The sequence below is a fragment of the Pituophis catenifer genome, unplaced genomic scaffold, assembly GCF_029215685.1.
Source record: "Pituophis catenifer annectens isolate HBS135680 unplaced genomic scaffold, rPitCat1.0.hap2 SCAF_11, whole genome shotgun sequence".
NCBI lineage: Eukaryota > Metazoa > Chordata > Lepidosauria > Squamata > Colubridae > Pituophis > Pituophis catenifer.
The window spans coordinates 16,787,803-16,806,872 of NW_027256891.1; the positions used below are offsets into that span (position 1 = coordinate 16,787,803).

The window sequence follows — 19,070 nt, forward strand, 5'->3', positions numbered from 1 at the left end:
GATGGAACAGAAGTTGCCTTCGGAAGTTGTGGGAGTTTCATCCCTGGAGGCTTTCAAGAAGAGATTGGACTGTCATTTGTCAGAAATGGTGTAGGGTCTCGGATGGGGGGGTTTGGATTATCTACAAATATGAGAGAAGCGGCATCTGATTTCAACGTGATGATTCACCAAGTTAAAGACAAGTATGGAAATCAATTAGCTGATATGCAATTGGCAAAAAAGAAATATGAGATACAAAAACAAAACCAACAAGATCAACTTATAAAGCAGAATGAAAACCGATCAGTTGATATACAACTTGTAGAAAGGAAAACAGGATGGAAATTAAACCCACAAAAAGAAAAGAAAAAAAGAAATAGGTCTCATAAAAACAGAAATTTCTAAATTAAGCAACGGTGAAGCCAGTGTTTTTTAAAAAAATGAATGAATATGTGAAAAGATAGTGGAGGCGAAGTATTGGTTAATATCATCCTGAGGACAGTGACAGACCTCTGCAATGCCGTAATTTTGGGATGTGAAAAGAGCCTTAAACTGTTGGATTTGAATTATCTATTTTGGATTTTTTTCTTGTATTGATAAATATATTATAACTATTCTGAGCTACAAGGCAAGAGAGCTACGTTGGGGCATGCAGAAGATCTGGTTGTTACCCATTACGATGATGGGAATTAATAATCCTGATGAAAGCCACAATTACAACTATATGGAATACAATCATAATGTCACTCGGGTGGTTGTTTTTACTTTTATATATATATGAGGATATTCATTACTGATGGGGGCAGATGATGACTGAAGACTTTGAACAAACTGTTGCACCAGGATGCTACGTTACCCAATTATGGATGAGGGACTTAACAATCCAGTGGAAAGACATCAAAGAAGATATTATATGGATTATAAATTTAAAGTTATTGTCTTTTTTTTTAAATAACGGAATATATACATATATATATATATATATATATTAGCAGAGTGGGCAGTGGATTGAAGATATTAAGAATTGTTGTGCATGATAATTTTGTAGGAAAGTGGGTGGAAATATGTTAGTCTACTGATGGATTAGCTTAAGAAAAGGGATGTTTAAGTGATATATTTAGGGTAGTGGAGGAAATGGATAGAGTTGAATAAATGTTAAATTAGGATTTATGGGGAAGGCTGCTTTGAAATGTTATATTAATATACACAAAGAATAAATGTTAAAGTAGGATCTATTATACAGTCTTAAAGTGGAAGGTTGCTTTGAAATGTTGTAATAATACATAGATATAAGTTTTGGGGAGGACAAAAAGGGCAGATTATTGCTAAATTGGGAGTTATAATAATATTATGCTAAACTAGAAGTTATCATACAATGTTATAGCAGACTGCTTTTTTTTTGAAATGTATGGTAAAAGGGGAAAGTAACAATATTAATAATATTTTTAGTAAATAAGGGTCAGTATATAGAGGAGGGAGTAAGGCGATGGTAAAATATTATGTAATCTGTTATGAATTAGGTTTTTGGTGTGAAGAAGTCACGGGGGGGATGGGTGGTGAGGGGGGGTTAGGGAGGAGGGGGGGAAGGAAAAAAGGGGGAAAAATTTGTATTTGAAAACTTTTTCAATTAAAAAAAAAAAAAAATCAAGTGAGGTTCTAATACCACTCTATAAAGGCTTAGTAAGACCACACCTAGAATACTTGCATCCAGTTTTGGTCACCATGCTATAAAAAAGATGTCGAGAGCCTAGAAAAAGTGCAGAGAAGAGCAACCAGGATGATTAGGCGGCTGGAGGCTAAAACATACAATAAACAGTTGCAGGAACTGGGCATGGCTAGTCTAGTGAAGAGAAGGACCAGGGGAGACATGATAGCAGTCTTCCAGTATTTGAGAGGCTGCCACAGAGAGGAGGGGGTCAAGCTATTTTGTAAAGCATCTGTACTTTAGAAAACAAGGAATAATGGATGGAAACTGAACAAGGAGAGATTCGACCTGGAAATAAGGAGAAATTTCCTGACAGTGAGAACAATCAACCCATGGAACAGAAGTTGCCTTCGGAAGTTGTGGGAGCTTCATCACTGGAAGCTTTCAAGAAGAGACTGGACTGCCATCTGTCAGAAATGGTGTAGGGTCTCGGATGGGGTGGGTTGGACTAGATGACCTACAAGGTCCCTTCCAACTCTATTTATCTGTTAAACTCTGTTAATCTGTTAGAAATCCAGCCCGTGGGGCTGGCCTGGAAATATCAAAGGACCGGTCCATGGTGTCCCTGCCAGCCAAAACGGGAGGCCTCCACACAGCCCATTTTTAGCCAGTCAAGTGCTGCAGGAGGCATTTGTCCCGTCTTCCCCCCACTTTCCCCCCACCACCACCTGCCAGCCCGCAGAGGAGAACTGCAATGTTGATCCAGCCCTTAAAGAAATCCAGTTTGACACTCCTGCTCCACATGAACTCACCTGATGTTGATGCTATTTTGCATAGTTCGGAAGAACGGTAGACTTCAACAACCCCAAGCAGAGATGGAGGACGGGAGCCTGCCTGCCTGCCAGCGAGTGAAAAGCTGAGGGTTTTTTTTCCTCCTTGCATTCTGCACGGGAAATCTTTCAAAAGCACGTCAACGTTTCCGCGGAAAGTGACATTCAAATTACACTTTTGAAAGACATGATGTTGTTATTAAGACAAGTCCCACAACGACACCGGCAAACCTGAACGGTGAAAGGAAGAGCCGTTCAAAGCCACAACACACTCACACGCACACAAAATGGGCTCCCTTAACAAGTGACAGAGAGGTGGAATTGTTTAACAATGAGGACTGGTCGTCTTTCTAGTGAATACGCGTCCTACCGCTGCCCACACCTTGGGAAGGCTTCTCGACTATCGAGATGGGTTCAAAAAAAGAAAAACATGTACCACTAAATGCAAAATTCACTGCAGTGTGCTAATTCATGAGCTGAATATTCATCGTTGGCAAGAAAGGGGCATCTTGAATATTAAGCTAACTCCAGTTATGGCAGGAATCTTAAATGTTTTATCAAAAAAGGAAGGGAAGAAGGCAACTCGGACATCATTTTACTGTTTAGCCGGTAGAAACCAAGGATGCCCTCTGTTGTAAAATTAAAAACGAAGATAAAATATGGCCTTTATCACTCGCAGAAGGTTCTCCGCTCCAAGCTGAGAATGCTATTCATTTTAAGTCAACAGTAAATGTACAAGCAATCAAGAAATATGCTGCAAACCAGGAGTGAAATGCTATCGGTTTGCTCCGGTTCGGGAAAACCGGTAGTGATAAAAACTACCGGTTCGGTTGAACCAGTGGTGGGTTGCCCCTGGTTCGCACCAGTTCTATAGAACTGGTAGTAAAACCAGCGGGAGGCTCCACCCACCGACCCTGACATCATCAAAATGCTTCTGTGCATGTGCAGAAGAGCGTGTGGCCCCGCTGCGAACCGGTAGTAAAGGTAAGTGGAACCCACCCCTGGGTCAAACCAGTAGTTAGCTACCGCTTCAGTCGAACCGGTAGTTTAAAAAATCTAAGCCATGCGGCACAGCTGATCCTCCCCCCTCTCGCTGTTCTACTTACCTTCTCAAGCTTCCTTTTGGCGCGTACTACTTGGGAAGGTAAGTAGAACAGCAAGGGGGTGATCAGCTGTGCTGCACGGTTTAGCTTCACTAGAAAGCAGGAAATGCTGCTTTCTAGCAAAGCTAAACCGTGCGGCACAGCTGATCGTCGGATCGTAGCTCTTTTTAACCACTGGTTTGACCAAACCAGTAGCTAACTACCGGTTCAAACGAACCAGTAGCTTTTTAAACACCCAGTGCATGTTTGGTGCGCACTATGCATGCACACTCAGCGTGAGCTTGGTGCACAGTGCGCATGCACGGCCAGCAAACCAGTAGCAAACCAGTTCAGATTTCACCACTGCTGCAAACCATCACATCGTAGGGTAGTAATGAAGGCCTTGGGGCGGGGGGAAATCAGTTGCCAGGATGTGTGTACCAGGGGTGAAATGCTCCCTGTTCAGACTGGATCACCCGAAGCTGGGACAAGTAATGGGAGCTCACCCCATTACGCGGCACTGGGGATTGGAACCGCTGAACTGCTGACCTTTTGATCGACAAGCTCAGCGTCTTAGCCACTGAGCCACCGTGTCCCCAGTTTGCATACGCATTTTCATATGCATCCCCAAATCCTCGCAAACCTCACCACCCCTAGCCACCCTGATTTAAGCTAAAATTCCTTTTGTAAAAAAAAAAGAGAGAGCTCAAAAATAAAACTCCATAAATCGCAGTTCCACCCCGAACCAGGTCATCCAAAGATGTGGAGGTCAGGTCCCTCAAACTCTTCCCTCATGCAGCTAGAGTAGCCATCCAACTGGTTTTAAAATGAGAGCTGGACTCTCAAACAACCTCACAAAATTGCAAGACAAAAGAGGCATTTGAGCAGTGAGGAGGTTTTAGTTACCCAAAAACCTGTTATGCAACAGCTTTGGCCTGGCGTCACCTCGCACCACTCGCTCCTGGAAGACAGAATCTCTAATGAAATGCAAATTGCATTAATGGTGGCTATTTTGGCCTCTGTTTTCAACGTTGCTTTTGTGTCAAGCCAAGTTTAGTCCAAACATATCCCCAGCTGAGGACGCGGACATGCGATCATGCCTACCGAGACAAAACCATCGGATTCTCAGCATCATCCGAAGCCCAGTGCTTTTCCAACAGAAATGGCTCATCAATTCCAACATCCAATATTGGAATATTCATTAGAATGCAACAAATACAGTAGTGGCCAAAATTGTGGAAACCTTTTGGGGAAAGTGTATTTTTGAGGTTTGATGGCTAATAACACCACTTTTTTCAGACAGGAGTTTCAAGATAATCATATTCCACTGCTGGAATGGCTTGGGAATAGCCCAGACCTTAATCCAATTGAAAATCTATGGAGCCGACTAAAGAAACTTATTAGTCAGAAGCGACCCAACAATAAAACTCAGTTAATAGAAGCAACCATTCAATCAATCTTGGTTTCACATTATAACAGCTGCAGAACTCAAAGACTTGCTTCACTCCCTGGGAAGACGCTGTAAGGCCGTCATTCATGCTAAAGGTTACCCAACTAAGTATTAACTGACATGGTGATCATTTTTGTATATCTCGTTTTTTTCTATGGTGATAATTTTTGTATATCTCATTTTTTCTACGTGTTTCACTTTTCTTCTTTATGCTGTAACTGCTATTCTAATAGCAAATCCTTCATAAAAGCTATTGCATTACATTCTTGATTAAATTGTCTTTCCATTGATATATAATTTTATGGTACTACTCCAAAAGAAAAGTGGTGTTATTAGCTAGTTTTAGAAAAATACACTTTTCCCAAAAGGTTTCCACAATTTTGGCCATTACTATAGAAGAAGGACAGATAGAGACTGGGGGTGGCAACAAGAGAGGACTTAGACTAGAATCATTTATGTCTATGGAGATTCTCAGTCATCCAGGTCATGGTTGTCCGAAAGATGCTTTTTCAAGAGGCAACTGGACTTCCTGGTAAAGTCCAGTTGCCTCTTGAAATAGAATCATTTATGTTCCCACTATCAGTCTAAATTCAATCCCTCTTGAATTCCATTTACTCTTACCTAGCACCATTTTAGAGCTGAGCATTAATTGACTACATTCTTGTGTATAGGCAGGAGCCATAACTCGAACTTAACATGTGGCCCCAATTCTTCACACCCGACAGTGTAGAAATAAACAATAGTTGCTATTTCTGCAGTTGCAGCCTATGCAGCCAAATATGCGTCAAGAATCGGTGTCTCCTGGAGCTCAGCAATTCTCATAGGTAGCAGGAGGTATGTACTATAATATTTCTTTTGGAAATATTATTTAAACAAGAGCTGGAATTATGCCCTCCCAAAGCAGACCCCTGGCATAGGACTGCAAATTCTCTCCCTTTTAACATCTATATATTCAATGTTTCTGACTCTTCCCACTGGGCAGGCATATGTCTGAACAATCCCTGATAGACTAACCATAAAGAAGAGACGAAGCTGCAACAGGTTGCAAAATTGGGGAGAAATGTGTATTATATGCTAGTCTGCCCCAATTGGCTACCATCCGGATATATTGAACTACAACTCCCAAAAATTCCTAGCCAACAAGGGCACAGGACTCCAAAACATGACGATTAAGGGAGGAGAAACATTCAGATAGATACAGATTAACAGAGTTGGAAGGGACCTTGTAGGTCATTTAGTCCAACCCCCTGCCCAAGCAAGAGACCCTACACCATTTCTGACAGATGGCAGTCCAGTCTCTTCTTGAAAGCCTCCAGTGATGAAGCTCCCACAACTTCTGAAGGCAACTTCTGTTCCATGGATGGATGGTTCTCACTCTCAGAAAATTTCTCCTTATTTCCAGGTTGAATCCTCTCCTTGTTCAACTTCCATCCATTATTCCTTGTCTATATATATATTCATATATAGTTTGCATTTTCATATAAATTGTCTCAAACTTACACCAAGGTAGTGTGTGGACCAGAGGACCATTATTCTCCAAGTGATGGATTCACTGTAGAATATTAAAGGACACACACATATCCCTTAGGAAGGATTGTGTATTCAGATGCATAAATCACAGGATATCATTTATTAGGAGAATCAGTACCTATTAGAAGAAATGCACCAAAAAGGACAAATGTAATGTGGAATTTTATAACCCTAAATTTTCCAAAGGATGCAGAACTGTGTTTTAGGCTGATTCTGATGTCCCTATTAAAAGCCTGTCATTGGGATAATCCCTGGCCTTCAACTACAGCAATAATTATAATTGTCTTGGATCCAAAAAGCCAGCTTCTATCCTAACAGCCAGGGGTGGGATTCAAAAATTTCAGCAACTGGTTCCCTGCCCGGTTGCTGGGTGGGTGTAGCCATGGAGGCATGGCCTATTCTGCCTCCTCCACTACAGCAGGGGGTGGGTGGACATTTTCACCCTCTCCAGGCTCCGGAGGATTTCCTTGAGCCTCCAGGAGGGAATAGATGGCCTCCCCAGGGCACCGGAGGCTGGAAATGGGCCCTTTTCTGGACTTCCGGTACTTCCGGTAGGCCTGTTTTCCATCCTCCCCAGGCTCTGGGGGCTTTCCTTAAGCCTCCAGTAGGGCAAAAACAGCTTCCCCCAGGCACTGAAGGCCCTCCGGAGGCCAGAAATGGGCTCATTTCTAGACTGCCAGTACTTCCGGCAGGCCCCATTTTTCACCCTCCCCAGGATCCAGAGGCTTTCCTGGAGCCTCCAGGAGGGCAAAAATGGCCTCCCCCAGGTTCCGGAGGCCCTCCGGAGGCCAGAAACAGGGCCATTTCCGGACTTCCGGTAGGCCCGTTTTTCGCCCTCCCAGAGCCTCCACGCGTGCCCTGCACTTATCTGGCATCCAAAACGGGCTGCATGGAAACTCCTGGGAGGGGAGGGGCGAGATGGGCGGGATCAGCCAGTCATTGGAACAACCAGTTCGGCAAACCAGATTAAAATTAACATCTGGTTCACCCGAACTGGTCCGAACCGGCTGAATCCCACTCCTGCTAACAGCAATCTTCCTGCTGCAATTATACCACCAAGAATAGCAATAGCAATAGCTCTTAGACTTATATACCACTTTACAGTGCTTTACAGCCCTCTCTAAGCGGTGTAAGTCAGCCTCTTGCCCCCAACAATTTGGGTCCTCATTTTACCAACCTTGGGAGGATGGAAGGCTGAGTCAACCTTGAACCTGGTGAGTTTTGAAATGCCAAATCGCAAGCAGCCAGCAGTCAGCAGTGTAGTAGGACTACACTGTAACCACTGCACCACCGAGGCTCTGTCATCATACATAGATGACCAAAAAAACCCCCATGAAGACAAATCTCTACCTGTAAAACATTATGGACTAAAATTTCGTCAAAGGTGAAAATAAGGAGGAGAGAGGGCTTCCACAGGGCTTCACCTATTGAATTCGGGTTTCATATATGTTGAACCCCTGGAAAAAAATTGGCAGCAAAGAGTTTCCAGTTCTCCAGCTGTTCCCTCCGACATCGATTCCTGCCCCCTTTTCCTCTGCCTCCGATACTTTTTATCTAGGCCATGCTATGGCTTTTACAATAATTTAGTTTCATTTTTCATTTGATCTTTAGTCCTAAATCCTTTAACAGTAACCAGCCTTCGATTCTTCACCCGTGGCTTCGTTTGATGAGCTGGCAGAAACAGAACCAGGGCAGGAGGAGGTAGGAAAGGAATCCGCAATTGTCACATTGTGAGTCTCCAACCTTACCCTTCCATTTATTTTTTCCTTCAATTAAAAAGACCGAAACGAACCATCGCAGACTTGAAAGGCAATCATTTCCTTGTTAGCTGCACTCGCGGAAAAACCAAGACTCGGGTGGTGATTGTTTTGAAAACACAGGATGGGTTTTGATAAAACTTTTTCCCACTCTAGCCCAGTCCTTCAAAACCGGTTATCCTTTTCTTCTGCACCTGCTTCTAATATTGGAAATACAACCCCCAGAAAGAAAGGGGGAAAAATACCCTGATAATCATCATCAACCACAAGCAAGACCAAGAAATCAAAGAATTAACCCAACTGGAGCAGGCCAAACAACTGGAATTGGAAAGAAGAGGATTAAGAAGGAAGCCAGAATTTAGGTCAAGTGTGTCCGTGGGGTGAGAGGTCAAGATCTGCAAGATGATAGAGTTGGCATCATGATCAAAGACCCACCTCTTTCAACAACAACTCTGAGCTGGCCATCTTGAAGAGTTTGGACCCTTCTCACTCCCACACCCCCACTCAACACCACTGGGTTAAGGTCAAAGGATAATCTGGGGATAGAAATTTTCAGGGCTGACTTATTTATTTAATTTATATGCTGCTGGAGGCATCTCTAGGTTATTTACAGTCAATAAAACACCAATATAAAGCATTAGAACATCAAAACAATAAATAGTAACCCTAAAACCGGACGAGAATTTATGAAGGTGGAGAGGAAGGGAGCAAGATGCACAAGGGGAGGAGGAGGGGTTTTATCTTAGTCCATTAATCCTCTCCAGAATGACATTCCTCCCCCCCCCCCATTGGATCCAAAGCAGCAGTGCATTTCACATTTTGTTACTACCAGTTCGCCGTTCGTGCACCCGGTTCATGTACATGCCTGCCTTCCACGCATGTGCTTTGTTCACGTGCGCGCCTTCCACGCATCCACCTGGCCTCAAAAACATGCCTAAATAGGATGGCATAGAGCCAGGACGGGTGGTGGGTCCACCCAAGATTTCCGCTACCAGTTTTCCCGGAGTCGGACAGCGATGAGGCTGAGGAAGAACATGGGCCAGTCCTGGAGGCTGGGGAAGGCCTGGATGAGAGCTCTGTGTTGGAGGCAGAGATGGGGCCAGGGCCATTGGGGAGTGATGTGCGGACTCCAGAGCCTCCAGAGGCTGATAGTAGAGAGGCAGAGGAACAGGAGGAGCCTGTTCCTAGTGCACATATGAGAAGAGTTGCCAGAAGGCAGGAGCAGATAAAGCAAAGAGGACGACTCGGGAGTAGGGCCAAAAAATGATTGGCCCCTCCCATAAGGTTTAAAAGACCAGCAACGGCTCTTGGGCTCTTTGCCGGAAAACAACGTTGATAGTCTTGCTGCACTTATCTCTTGTCGGTGTCTTCTGCTTTTGAACTTTTGCCAAGAGAAGCCTTTGGCAGTTTGCCTAATTATACCAAGGTTGGTGATTAGACTGAAGAATTTGTGTTATGAAGAGTTTGTTTTAATTTAGTTTGGACTACGCTGAGAATGAGTTAATTCTCAGCTGTTTTAATAAAGTCTGTTTGTTTTGGAACTGTTTGCATCGATTACTACCTACTTGGGCCTGGGACACAACAGGCTGCAACTGTCCAAAGGTAAGCAGTGGGGCAGCTCCACCACCCCCATCCCCACCCTATCTTAATTTTTACCCATGCACCCTGGAGTGGGTGGGGTCTTAATTAGTGCTTATTTGGGGGTAGGGCATATATTGGGTGCACGTGTAAAAATCAAACTAGGGCTTACTTTCTGAGTAGGTCACATTTTCAGGGAAACACAGTATTTCAACCTCTTCTTTATATTGATTATATTTTAATGGGGCATTTAGTTGGGTGGTTAATGGATGCTTTTATACTGTATGGGGTAAGCCAACCAGAACCTTTAACAGCATGCCCATTTTCTTAAATAAAGAAGTAAATAACACACTGGGTGATTTGTTGTCTGAAACTTTCAGCTCTGGAGATCCCAACACAAAATAAAAGCAAAACTTTTTTTTCCCCTAGTTCCTGGGGCCATGATAGAATTATTGGCTCCCATTGATTTAAGGGATTCTGAAGTCTCTTAATGAATTCAAGTCAGCCTTAGTTGGAAGATGCTAATTGTTCTTTGTCATTCAAGGGAAGGATGTTGGAAACAGGTACCTGCTTAGAATTTCAGAGCCACGGAATAATTATCTATATCAGAAAAATTCTGCAATGTTGCAGGGGGTTGGTCCAAATTCTTAAATTGGTAAACCCAGATTGTGGAATCTCTGTAACACGGTTTTTGGGTCATTCAACTGTGGTGGAGACCAGAAAGGTTACCTGAGTTACAGAATCTCTGGGTTTTGATCAACTTTTGCTCATGCTGCTTGCTCAAAATGTCAGATCCAGAAATATTACCTCTACATTTTCAAGTTTATTTAAAACCTTTAGCTCTAAAGAGTTTCTTTTTTTTTAATACGCTCTGATCATAATGAATTCCACTCTCAGCACCAATTTCTCCACTGCCCTGTGAAAATCACAGAATAGAGAGCTCAGCTTGCCAACTTCCATAAGTGCTGATAAGATTTTCTCTTCTTTTTTTTTTTAAATCCTTATAGCTCTAGAATCACTGTGCTAAAATAACACGGTGCTAATATGATTCTAATTGCGTAGGTATATTGGAGAAATTTTTAATAATTCTCTTTGATTCCAGTCACCACAGCTGGGTTTCTACATACATAGAAAGAGACCTAGGACCTCGACTGAAACTGACTTGTTATAAATATGAATTAGTCCATCGCATTACCAGAGCAATTCCCTGGGAGGGCAAATGACATACCCTTATAGCCGAAATACAAGGAACTCATCCTTAGGCTGAAGTGTTCAAAGGCTGAGGAAAGGAAGAAAATCGGCTTGAGTTGCATTGCTAAAGGGATGTTTACCCACCTGAAAGAAAGGAATGGAATAAGGAATGGAATGGAAAATGGAATGGAATGGAAAATGGAATGGAATGGAATGGAATGGAATAGAAAATGGAATGGAAAATGGAATGGAATGGAATGGAAAATGGAAAATGAAACTTGCTGTCTTGGGTTGTAAAATGGGGCAAAATTCACTTAACGGTCTCACTTAGCAACAGAAATTTCGGACTCGGTTACAGAAGTCAAGGACTACCCTGTAATGAATTCTACTGACTTAATCTGGTGACTTTCTTCCAATTCTGCATGATCGAACTTTGAAGCTAGAAAAAAATAGTTTAAGGCTTTCCTTTATCAGGGATGCCTTCGATGTGTAATTTTCTTTAAAATCTCTCTCCAGTCCTGATTTAAATATTGTAAACACCTTGAATTCCATTTCTGGGGCTGCTATTGCATGTTAACCAGAGTTGAAATGCTCTGAAGTCTGCTACCGGTACGCTTCGCTACCGGTTTGCTTCACAGTGCGCATGAAATGCATGCTTTGCACATATGCGTACCACAGGCGCTACTGCGCAGCACTGAAAAAGGAGTATTAAGAAGCCTTTTCTGGTAAGTAGAACAATGAGGGAGGAACAGCTGTGCCAGGCGATTCCTGCTTTCTGGTGAATATAAATCGCGCGTCACAGCTGATCGTCGGAAATATCGGTTCCCCCGAACTGGTAGCATTTTTTTTTACCACCGGTTCAGGCGAACCAGTCCGAACTGGTAGCATTTCACCCCTGATGTTAACCATAAAAAAGAAAAGCAAACTTCGTATTCAGAAACATCCATATGTTCTTTGCATGTTTTGTGAGCTAAATAACTAAAAAGTTTATTTATCTGGAGAATGACAAGTAAGATAACTGAAAAAGTTTACATCTGTAGTGAGATTGGTTTAGACAAAGATGAGAGGCTTTTCAATTCATCCTGCCAGAGACAGAGAAAATTGCCTAGGTGGCTGGTTGACTAAAGATCTAATTCCTTATACAAAAAAATGCATACAGCGTATATGTGTTAAAGGTAGAGGTAAACGTTTTCCCTGTCCAGTCGTTCCCGATTCTACGGGCCAGTGTTCATTTCTGTTTCTTAGCCAAGAAAGCCAGCATTATCTGAAGACATTTCCCGTGGTCATGTGGCCACCATGACTATACACCAAGGCACACGTAGCGCTGTTACCTTCCCACCAAAGTGGTACCTATTTATCTACTTGCATTTGCATTCTTTTCAACTGGTGGGCAGGAACTGAGGCAGGAACAGGAGCTCATCCCATTCCACTGAGCCTGGGTCTCGAACAGTGATGGTATTCAGCCGGTTCTATCCTGTTTGGATGAACTGGTAGTGGGGGCTGTAGGCGGTTTTGCCCACCCACCCGGACGTCATCATGTCTCATTTTTGACCCTCTGAGCATGCGTGCGTGCTCACATTTGCAAACCGGTAGCGAAGGTAAGTGAATACCATCCCTGGTCTCGAACTTTCTATAACTGCTGAGCCATCACGCCCCTTGCATATAGGCTGCATGACTTTTAATTTCCCAATTAATCCACGTATCTTCCGCTAGACCAAACACACCACCCCATTTTTTACGAGCGGAATATTTAGAACGGTGTTGTAGAATCAACAGAATAGCCTGCTGGTACCACCAATATGCTACACAGAAACATATGCTGTAGTCAGAAAGCTCAACATTACTCTTTTATGCACACAAGTCTGCTGTCTGAAATGAAAACCCAGCATTGTGCATAATGCTTCTTGATGCTTCAAACTAATATTCCTGTTAGTTTAAAACCTCATCATGAATGTTGCAGTAAGTGCATTTTGCTACTTAAAGGCTGGGACGCTAACTAGAAATGCTTTGAATTTCCAAATCCCTGACTAAAATGGGAGGGGGGAATCAAACTGAAAGGCAGCTCAGCTTTGATCTGGCTCCCTTAACAGTTTTAACCATTTTGGCAAAGATGAAAGAACCACAACTATTTGTCTTTGGGATTTCTCCTTTTAGTCTTCTAGAAACTCTTGTAGAGTGGCACATTTCCTTCTAGGTCAGAGATAGCTCATTTTCTGTAACTTAGCAAATTGCAAAAATTGCCTTCCACCAGATTCTAAATCCATCCACCTCAATCTGGTATTCCTCAAACATGTTGGAAGTGCCAAATCCCCACAGTTTATGCTGAAAATGATGGCATTTGCAATCCCAACATAAAGCCAGGGTAGGTTTCTTCTAAACATCTGTAATTGCAAACATGGACTTGGTTATTTTTTTGCTCTTAAGTTTAAATCATTTTTTAAAATGTTCTTTCATTTTCATTTTTTTTTTCATTTCAATTGGGACTATTAACAAATCACCAGTGAAATTCTCAATGGAATTTGAACCATTGACAAATTCCCAGTGAAATTTTCAATGGAATTTGGACCATTGACAAATCCCCAAGGAAATGTTCAATGGAATTTGGACCATTGACAAATTCCCAGTGAAATTTTTCAATGGAATTTGGACCATTGACAAATTCCCAAAGGAATTCTCAATAGAATTTGAACCATTGACAAATTCCCAGTGAAATTCTCAATGGAATTTGGACCATTGACAAATCCCCAATGGAATTCTCAATAGAATTTGGACCATTGACAAATCCCCAATGGAATTCTCAATAGAATTTGAACCATTGACAAATTCCCAGTGAAATTTTCAATGGAATTTGGACCATTGACAAACCCCCAAGGAAATGTTCAATGGAATTTGGACCATTGACAAATTCCCAGTGAAATTTTCAATGGAATTTGGACCATTGACAAATTTCCAATGGAATTCTCAATGGAATTTGGACCACTGACAAATTCCCAAGGAAATTCTAAATGGAATTTGGACCACTAACAAATTCCCAAGGAAATTCTCAATGGAATTTGGACCACTAACAAATTCCTCATGAAAGTTCTCAATGGAAAAGGTGTCTCAATCTTCTATAAATCTTGCCAGTGTTGGGTTGGGATAGTAGGCCTGATTGGGCTAGGAAAGTGAGAAAGTATCCTTCCTTGACAATTGGTTAAAACTATAGAGGAGGGGGAAAAGGATCTATATATTCTAATTTGCTTCATACAGACATAGATGAAGACCTCAATCTGGTGGATCACTCTCCTTACCACACAGGCCAGGATCTCTGAACATGTACCTACAGTAGTAGCCAAAATTGTGGAAACCTTTTGGGGAAAGTGTATTTTCTAAAACTAGCTAATAACACCATTTTTTTTTTTTTGGAGTAGTACCATAAAATTATATATCAGTGGAAAGATAATTTAATCAAGAATGTAATGCAATAACCTTTATGAAGGATTTGCTATTAGAATAGCAGTTACAATATAAAGAAGAAAAGTGAAACACGTAGAAAAAAATGAGATATATACAAAGATGATCACCATGTCAGTTAATAGTTGGGTAACCTTTAGCATGAATTACGGCCTTACAACGTCTTCCCATGGAGTGAACCAAGTCTTTGAGTTTTGCAGCTGTTATAATGTGAAACCAAGATTGAAGGATTGCTTCTATTAATTGGGTTTTATTGCTGGGTCACTTCTGACTAATCAGCTCCATAGATTTTCAATTGAGTGAAGGTCTGGGCTATTCCCAGGCCATTCCAGCAGTGAAATAGGATTATCTTGAAACTCCAAAAAAAAAAAAAAGTGCTGTTATTAGCCATCAAACCTCAAAAATACACTTTTCCCAAAAGGTTTCCACAATTTGGGGCACAACTGTATGTACCTTCCCCTAAGAAACTATACCTAATTTTTTTTAAAAAAGGGCAATTAAGGCCTCCGATTGCTTGCATGTCAGCATAAACAGCTCTTAAGGGAGCAGGTGCAACGTCAAAAATTAATATGCTAGAAAAGAGTCTATATAGAAATTTTGCACATTTCAGACTAAGGCTGTGGCTGTCAGCCCTGACAGCCATAAATCAAACCTCCCTCAAACCATAAAACCAGTTTGTCAACGGCCTCTAGATCCGAAACGGCATCAGTTGTCTATTCTCCTCCGGGCAGGCTGCGCAAAGTGTTTATTACCTTGTGCAGCTGAAATCTGACTTGCAAACACCCTCAAGTAGCTGAGGGGGGGGAAAGGGTGGGAGAAAATCCAGTTGTTCCACTGAAGGTGCAGCAGACTTCAACCCACTGAAAACAGAGTAGTTCCTTATTGAATGGTTCTCCTTAGGACAAGTTGGCTCCAATGCCTCCTACAGAGTTAGACACCCCGTCTCGTTTACATCCATCTCTCTCATTTACAAAAGGCAAGGACCTCGGGGAGAAGGCTGGGCTCCCGAATCCTGACCATCAAAACTCCCTTCTCAACGTAACTCTGAGATCCAACGCATGCAAATAATGTTGAGTGCAAATGCATCTACGAAAAGGAGCGATCGGTCACTAGAATAAGGTGCACGACCCGCCAGGTTCTAGATGACTTACCGGCACCCAAACTTCGCATCATTAAAACTCAGGTGCAATTTCAGGATGTATCTCAAATTTGAGGAAGATGGGCTTTAAAGGGTGGGTATGTCAGGTGGCATATCCTGGCAAATAGATGGGGAAGAAATGGAGGTAGTGACAGATTTTATTTTCCTGGGCTCCAAGATCACCGCAGATGGGGACTGCAGCCAAGAAATGAAAAGACGTTGCTCCTGGGGTGGAAAGCTATGGCAAATCTAGACAGCATTCTAAAAAGCAGAGACATCACCCTGCCAACAAAAGTGTGTATAGTCAAGGCGATGGTTTTCCCAGTTGCAATGTCTGGCTGTGAAAGTTGGACCATAAGGAAGGCTGAGCGCCAAAGAATGGAGGCCTTTGAACTAGAAGACTCCTGCGAGTCCCTTGGACTGCAAGGCCATCAAACCGGTCAGTCCTAGCTGGCCCCACCTCTCACCCTCCCCTCCCAGGCACTCCTCGCCTGGCCTGAGAAGGTAAGGGAGACGGTGAGTGATGCAGAAGCGGCCAGGGCAGAGACAGAGAGATACAGAGAGAGAGGGAGAGAGAGAGACATAGAGAGACATAGAGAGATACAGAAAAAGAGGGAGAGAGGGGGGAGGGAGAGCAGGAGGGTGGGGAGAGAGAGATATGTAAAAAGGGTTTTGTGGTTCCCGGTGTTTTTTAACAACTGGTTCTCTGCCCTAATGACCAGCTAGGTAGGTGTGGCTAGGGGGTCATGTGACTGGTAGAAGTGAGTGACATTGAAGTGGCCACATCCACCCAGGTTTTGTGGCTCCCGGTGTTTTCTTTTCTGTGGAAAACGGATCCAAATGGCTCTTTGAATGTTTAAGGTTGCAGACCCCTGACCTGGTCCCAAGCCATGAAAGGCTTGAAAGGTGACAACCAGCACCTTGAATTGCACCCAGAATTACCATCCAAATCCAGCACAAAATAAACCCAAAACACCATTATGCCTCTTTCCCACAGTGACTGCGTCACCCAACGGTTTCATGCAGCCCTCCAGAAGTTTCCGAGGCTAAGTCATATTTTGCAGCCATTTAGCCGTTGCCTTCTCTTGGAGTATACATTACGGAAGACTTCAGGCTGAAACCCTTGAGAGCCACTGCCAGGAAAAACGGTGATCAAGGCAGGTGACTAAACAGTCTGATGTGGAAGACATGAACTCTCTAACTTTACACTGCCAACAGTACAGAGAGAAACGTGAGTAAGCACTTGGTACAATATGCCTCAAGATAGAGCTGTTGCAGTGGTGGGTTGCTCCCGGTTCACCACGGTTCGAGAGAACTGGTAGTGGCAGTGGCAGGAGGCTCTGCCCACCCACCCAGACATTATCAAAAATGCTCTGCGCATGCGTAGAAGCGCCGCACGCTCACGCACTACCAATAGGGAACCCGTAGCATCAGGATTTGAATTCCACTACTGAGCTGTTGTCAAACTATTCCAGCTGTGCAGGACAGCTAGGAAGACATGAAAGGTGCTACACAGGTGGACACACACTAGTATCTTCTGGACATGACTTACACCAAATGTGTCTTCTTAAAGAATGGATCTGCAGTTGTTGAAGAAAGAGCAAGATGCAGCTGCTTTAAAGAGTCAACAACAGCACGGAACACCCTGTTGTGTTCTGAAGCATCTTCTTCCCTTGGAATCCAAAGCACTGCATTTATCCAAAAACTACAGTTCTGATTTTGTTAATCCCCATTCATCCTGTATCCCGGTTAGTCTGGGACACAATCACAGGATTGTTAACTATGTCCCCTGGCCCCCCACAAATCCCTTCAAGTAAGAGTGTTGTTTTAAGCCCCCCCCCCCCAAAAAGACAGAGAAGATGAAAGAGGATTTATTATGACGATTCCATCCAAATCACGTCCATTCTCCTGCCACTTTCAAAACTGAAGTTGGACTATATAGACCAATTATACATGGTTACCCAAAAAATATGATCTGGATCAGTGGTGGTATTCAGCCGGTTATATCTGGTTCGGTCAAACTGGTAGCGGCAGCTGCGGGAGGCTCCGCCCACCAGCCCAGATGTCATCACTTCCCATTTTTGACACTGCGCATGCACGGAAGGTCCTGCGCGCACTCGCATTTTTGAACCGATAGTGAAGATAAATGAATACCACCCCTGATCTGGATTTTTAACATGGCACCCACCCCTGTTTCACCTGCCCACCTCTAACTTACCTTCAGCTTCTCAAACCGGTCACTCAGGGATGCCACTTGATGATCCCGGTGCCGCCCCACCAGTTTGCATAAGGCACAGATGAGCTGGTCATCAGCCACACAGTACATGTTCACCTTCTCATTCTCGTGCTCAAGGCACATCAGCCCCCGGAAGTGAGTGTCCGGCACAGGCTCCACCAACCGGTGGCTGGTGAATGGCTTCTTATTGGGGTGGGTGGCCCGCAGGCAGCGGTCACAGTAGGACACCTCGCAAGTAATGCAGGTCTTGATGGCGTCGCGGGGAGGGTCCTGCTCGCAGAACTGGCAAGCTATCCGGTCCACCACTGTCGACATGGTCGGGCTGCGGCGATAAGATCGCTCACGGTAGTTCTCACTGGGGGAACTGGGCCCGCTTAGAGAGGCCTTCTGGAATCGGTCAATGATATTCTGTAAGGTCACATTCCGTTTAAGGCCCTCTAGGCCCCGATGGTTAAGGGATATGACATACCGGCAGGTGGGACACTGGAAGGCTGTGATGGGTTCGAGGTTCTCGCCAGAGGAGCAGCTGGAAACCAAGATGCGGTGGGCGCAGCTAAAGCACAGGCTGTGAGCACACGGCAGGAGGAGGGGGTCTTCGAACAACTCTAAGCAAATTGGGCAAGTCAGTTCCGACTCCAGTGTTTCCATCTTTAGTTAAAACAATCTGGCTTCAGTGTTAAAAACGAGGGAGGCAGGTCAGTCATCTGCAAAAGAAAACGGGGGCACGGAGAGAAAGGGACATTTTTTTTACAGTTTTATTGACATTTTATTGAATTATACAATATTGTATAATATAAAATACAAAAGGAAATAGCAAAGCAGAAAATTAGAGGGGGAAAAGATGGTATTACCATGTATGCTTTACAACATTATTGGCATTAAAATGGACTATTGAAATATAGTCCCTCGGGAGTTGGGTGGCATAAAAATGTGACAAATAAATAAATAATAAAACAGAGCTCTGAAGGGCCTCCTGAGGCCCTCCTGAGCTCCATTTTCGCTGGCAGAGGCACCATGGGCTGGTCCTTCGCTATTTCCAAGGCGGCCCCTTGGGCCAGATCTAAGCACCCCACAGGTCGGATCCAGCCCCCGGTCCTTGAGTTTAACACCCCTGCTCAAGAATCATCACTTCCCATCAGTCCAAGCACTAAAAAAGCATGTTTTATTTATTCCTTTGATCGATTGGTTTCTGTAGCCGCCC

The 19,070-nt window shown here is 43.5% G+C and overlaps 1 protein-coding gene across 2 annotated transcripts in view; it reads right to left on the reverse strand.

Moving 5' to 3' along the window:
- The window catches only part of MID2 (midline 2), a 151,677-nt gene extending 133,151 nt beyond the window's left edge, over positions 1 to 18,526 (reverse strand). The window contains exon 1 of one of the 2 annotated variants that reach the window (XM_070951739.1): positions 17,852 to 18,526. In XM_070951739.1, coding sequence (XP_070807840.1) covers positions 17,852 to 18,517 — 666 coding nt within the window. In that variant the 5' untranslated portion in view covers positions 18,518 to 18,526. The remainder of the gene's footprint in view (positions 1 to 17,851) is intronic. The other variant, XM_070951738.1, reaches the window with a different exon arrangement.
- Positions 18,527 to 19,070: the final 544 nt, after the last annotated feature.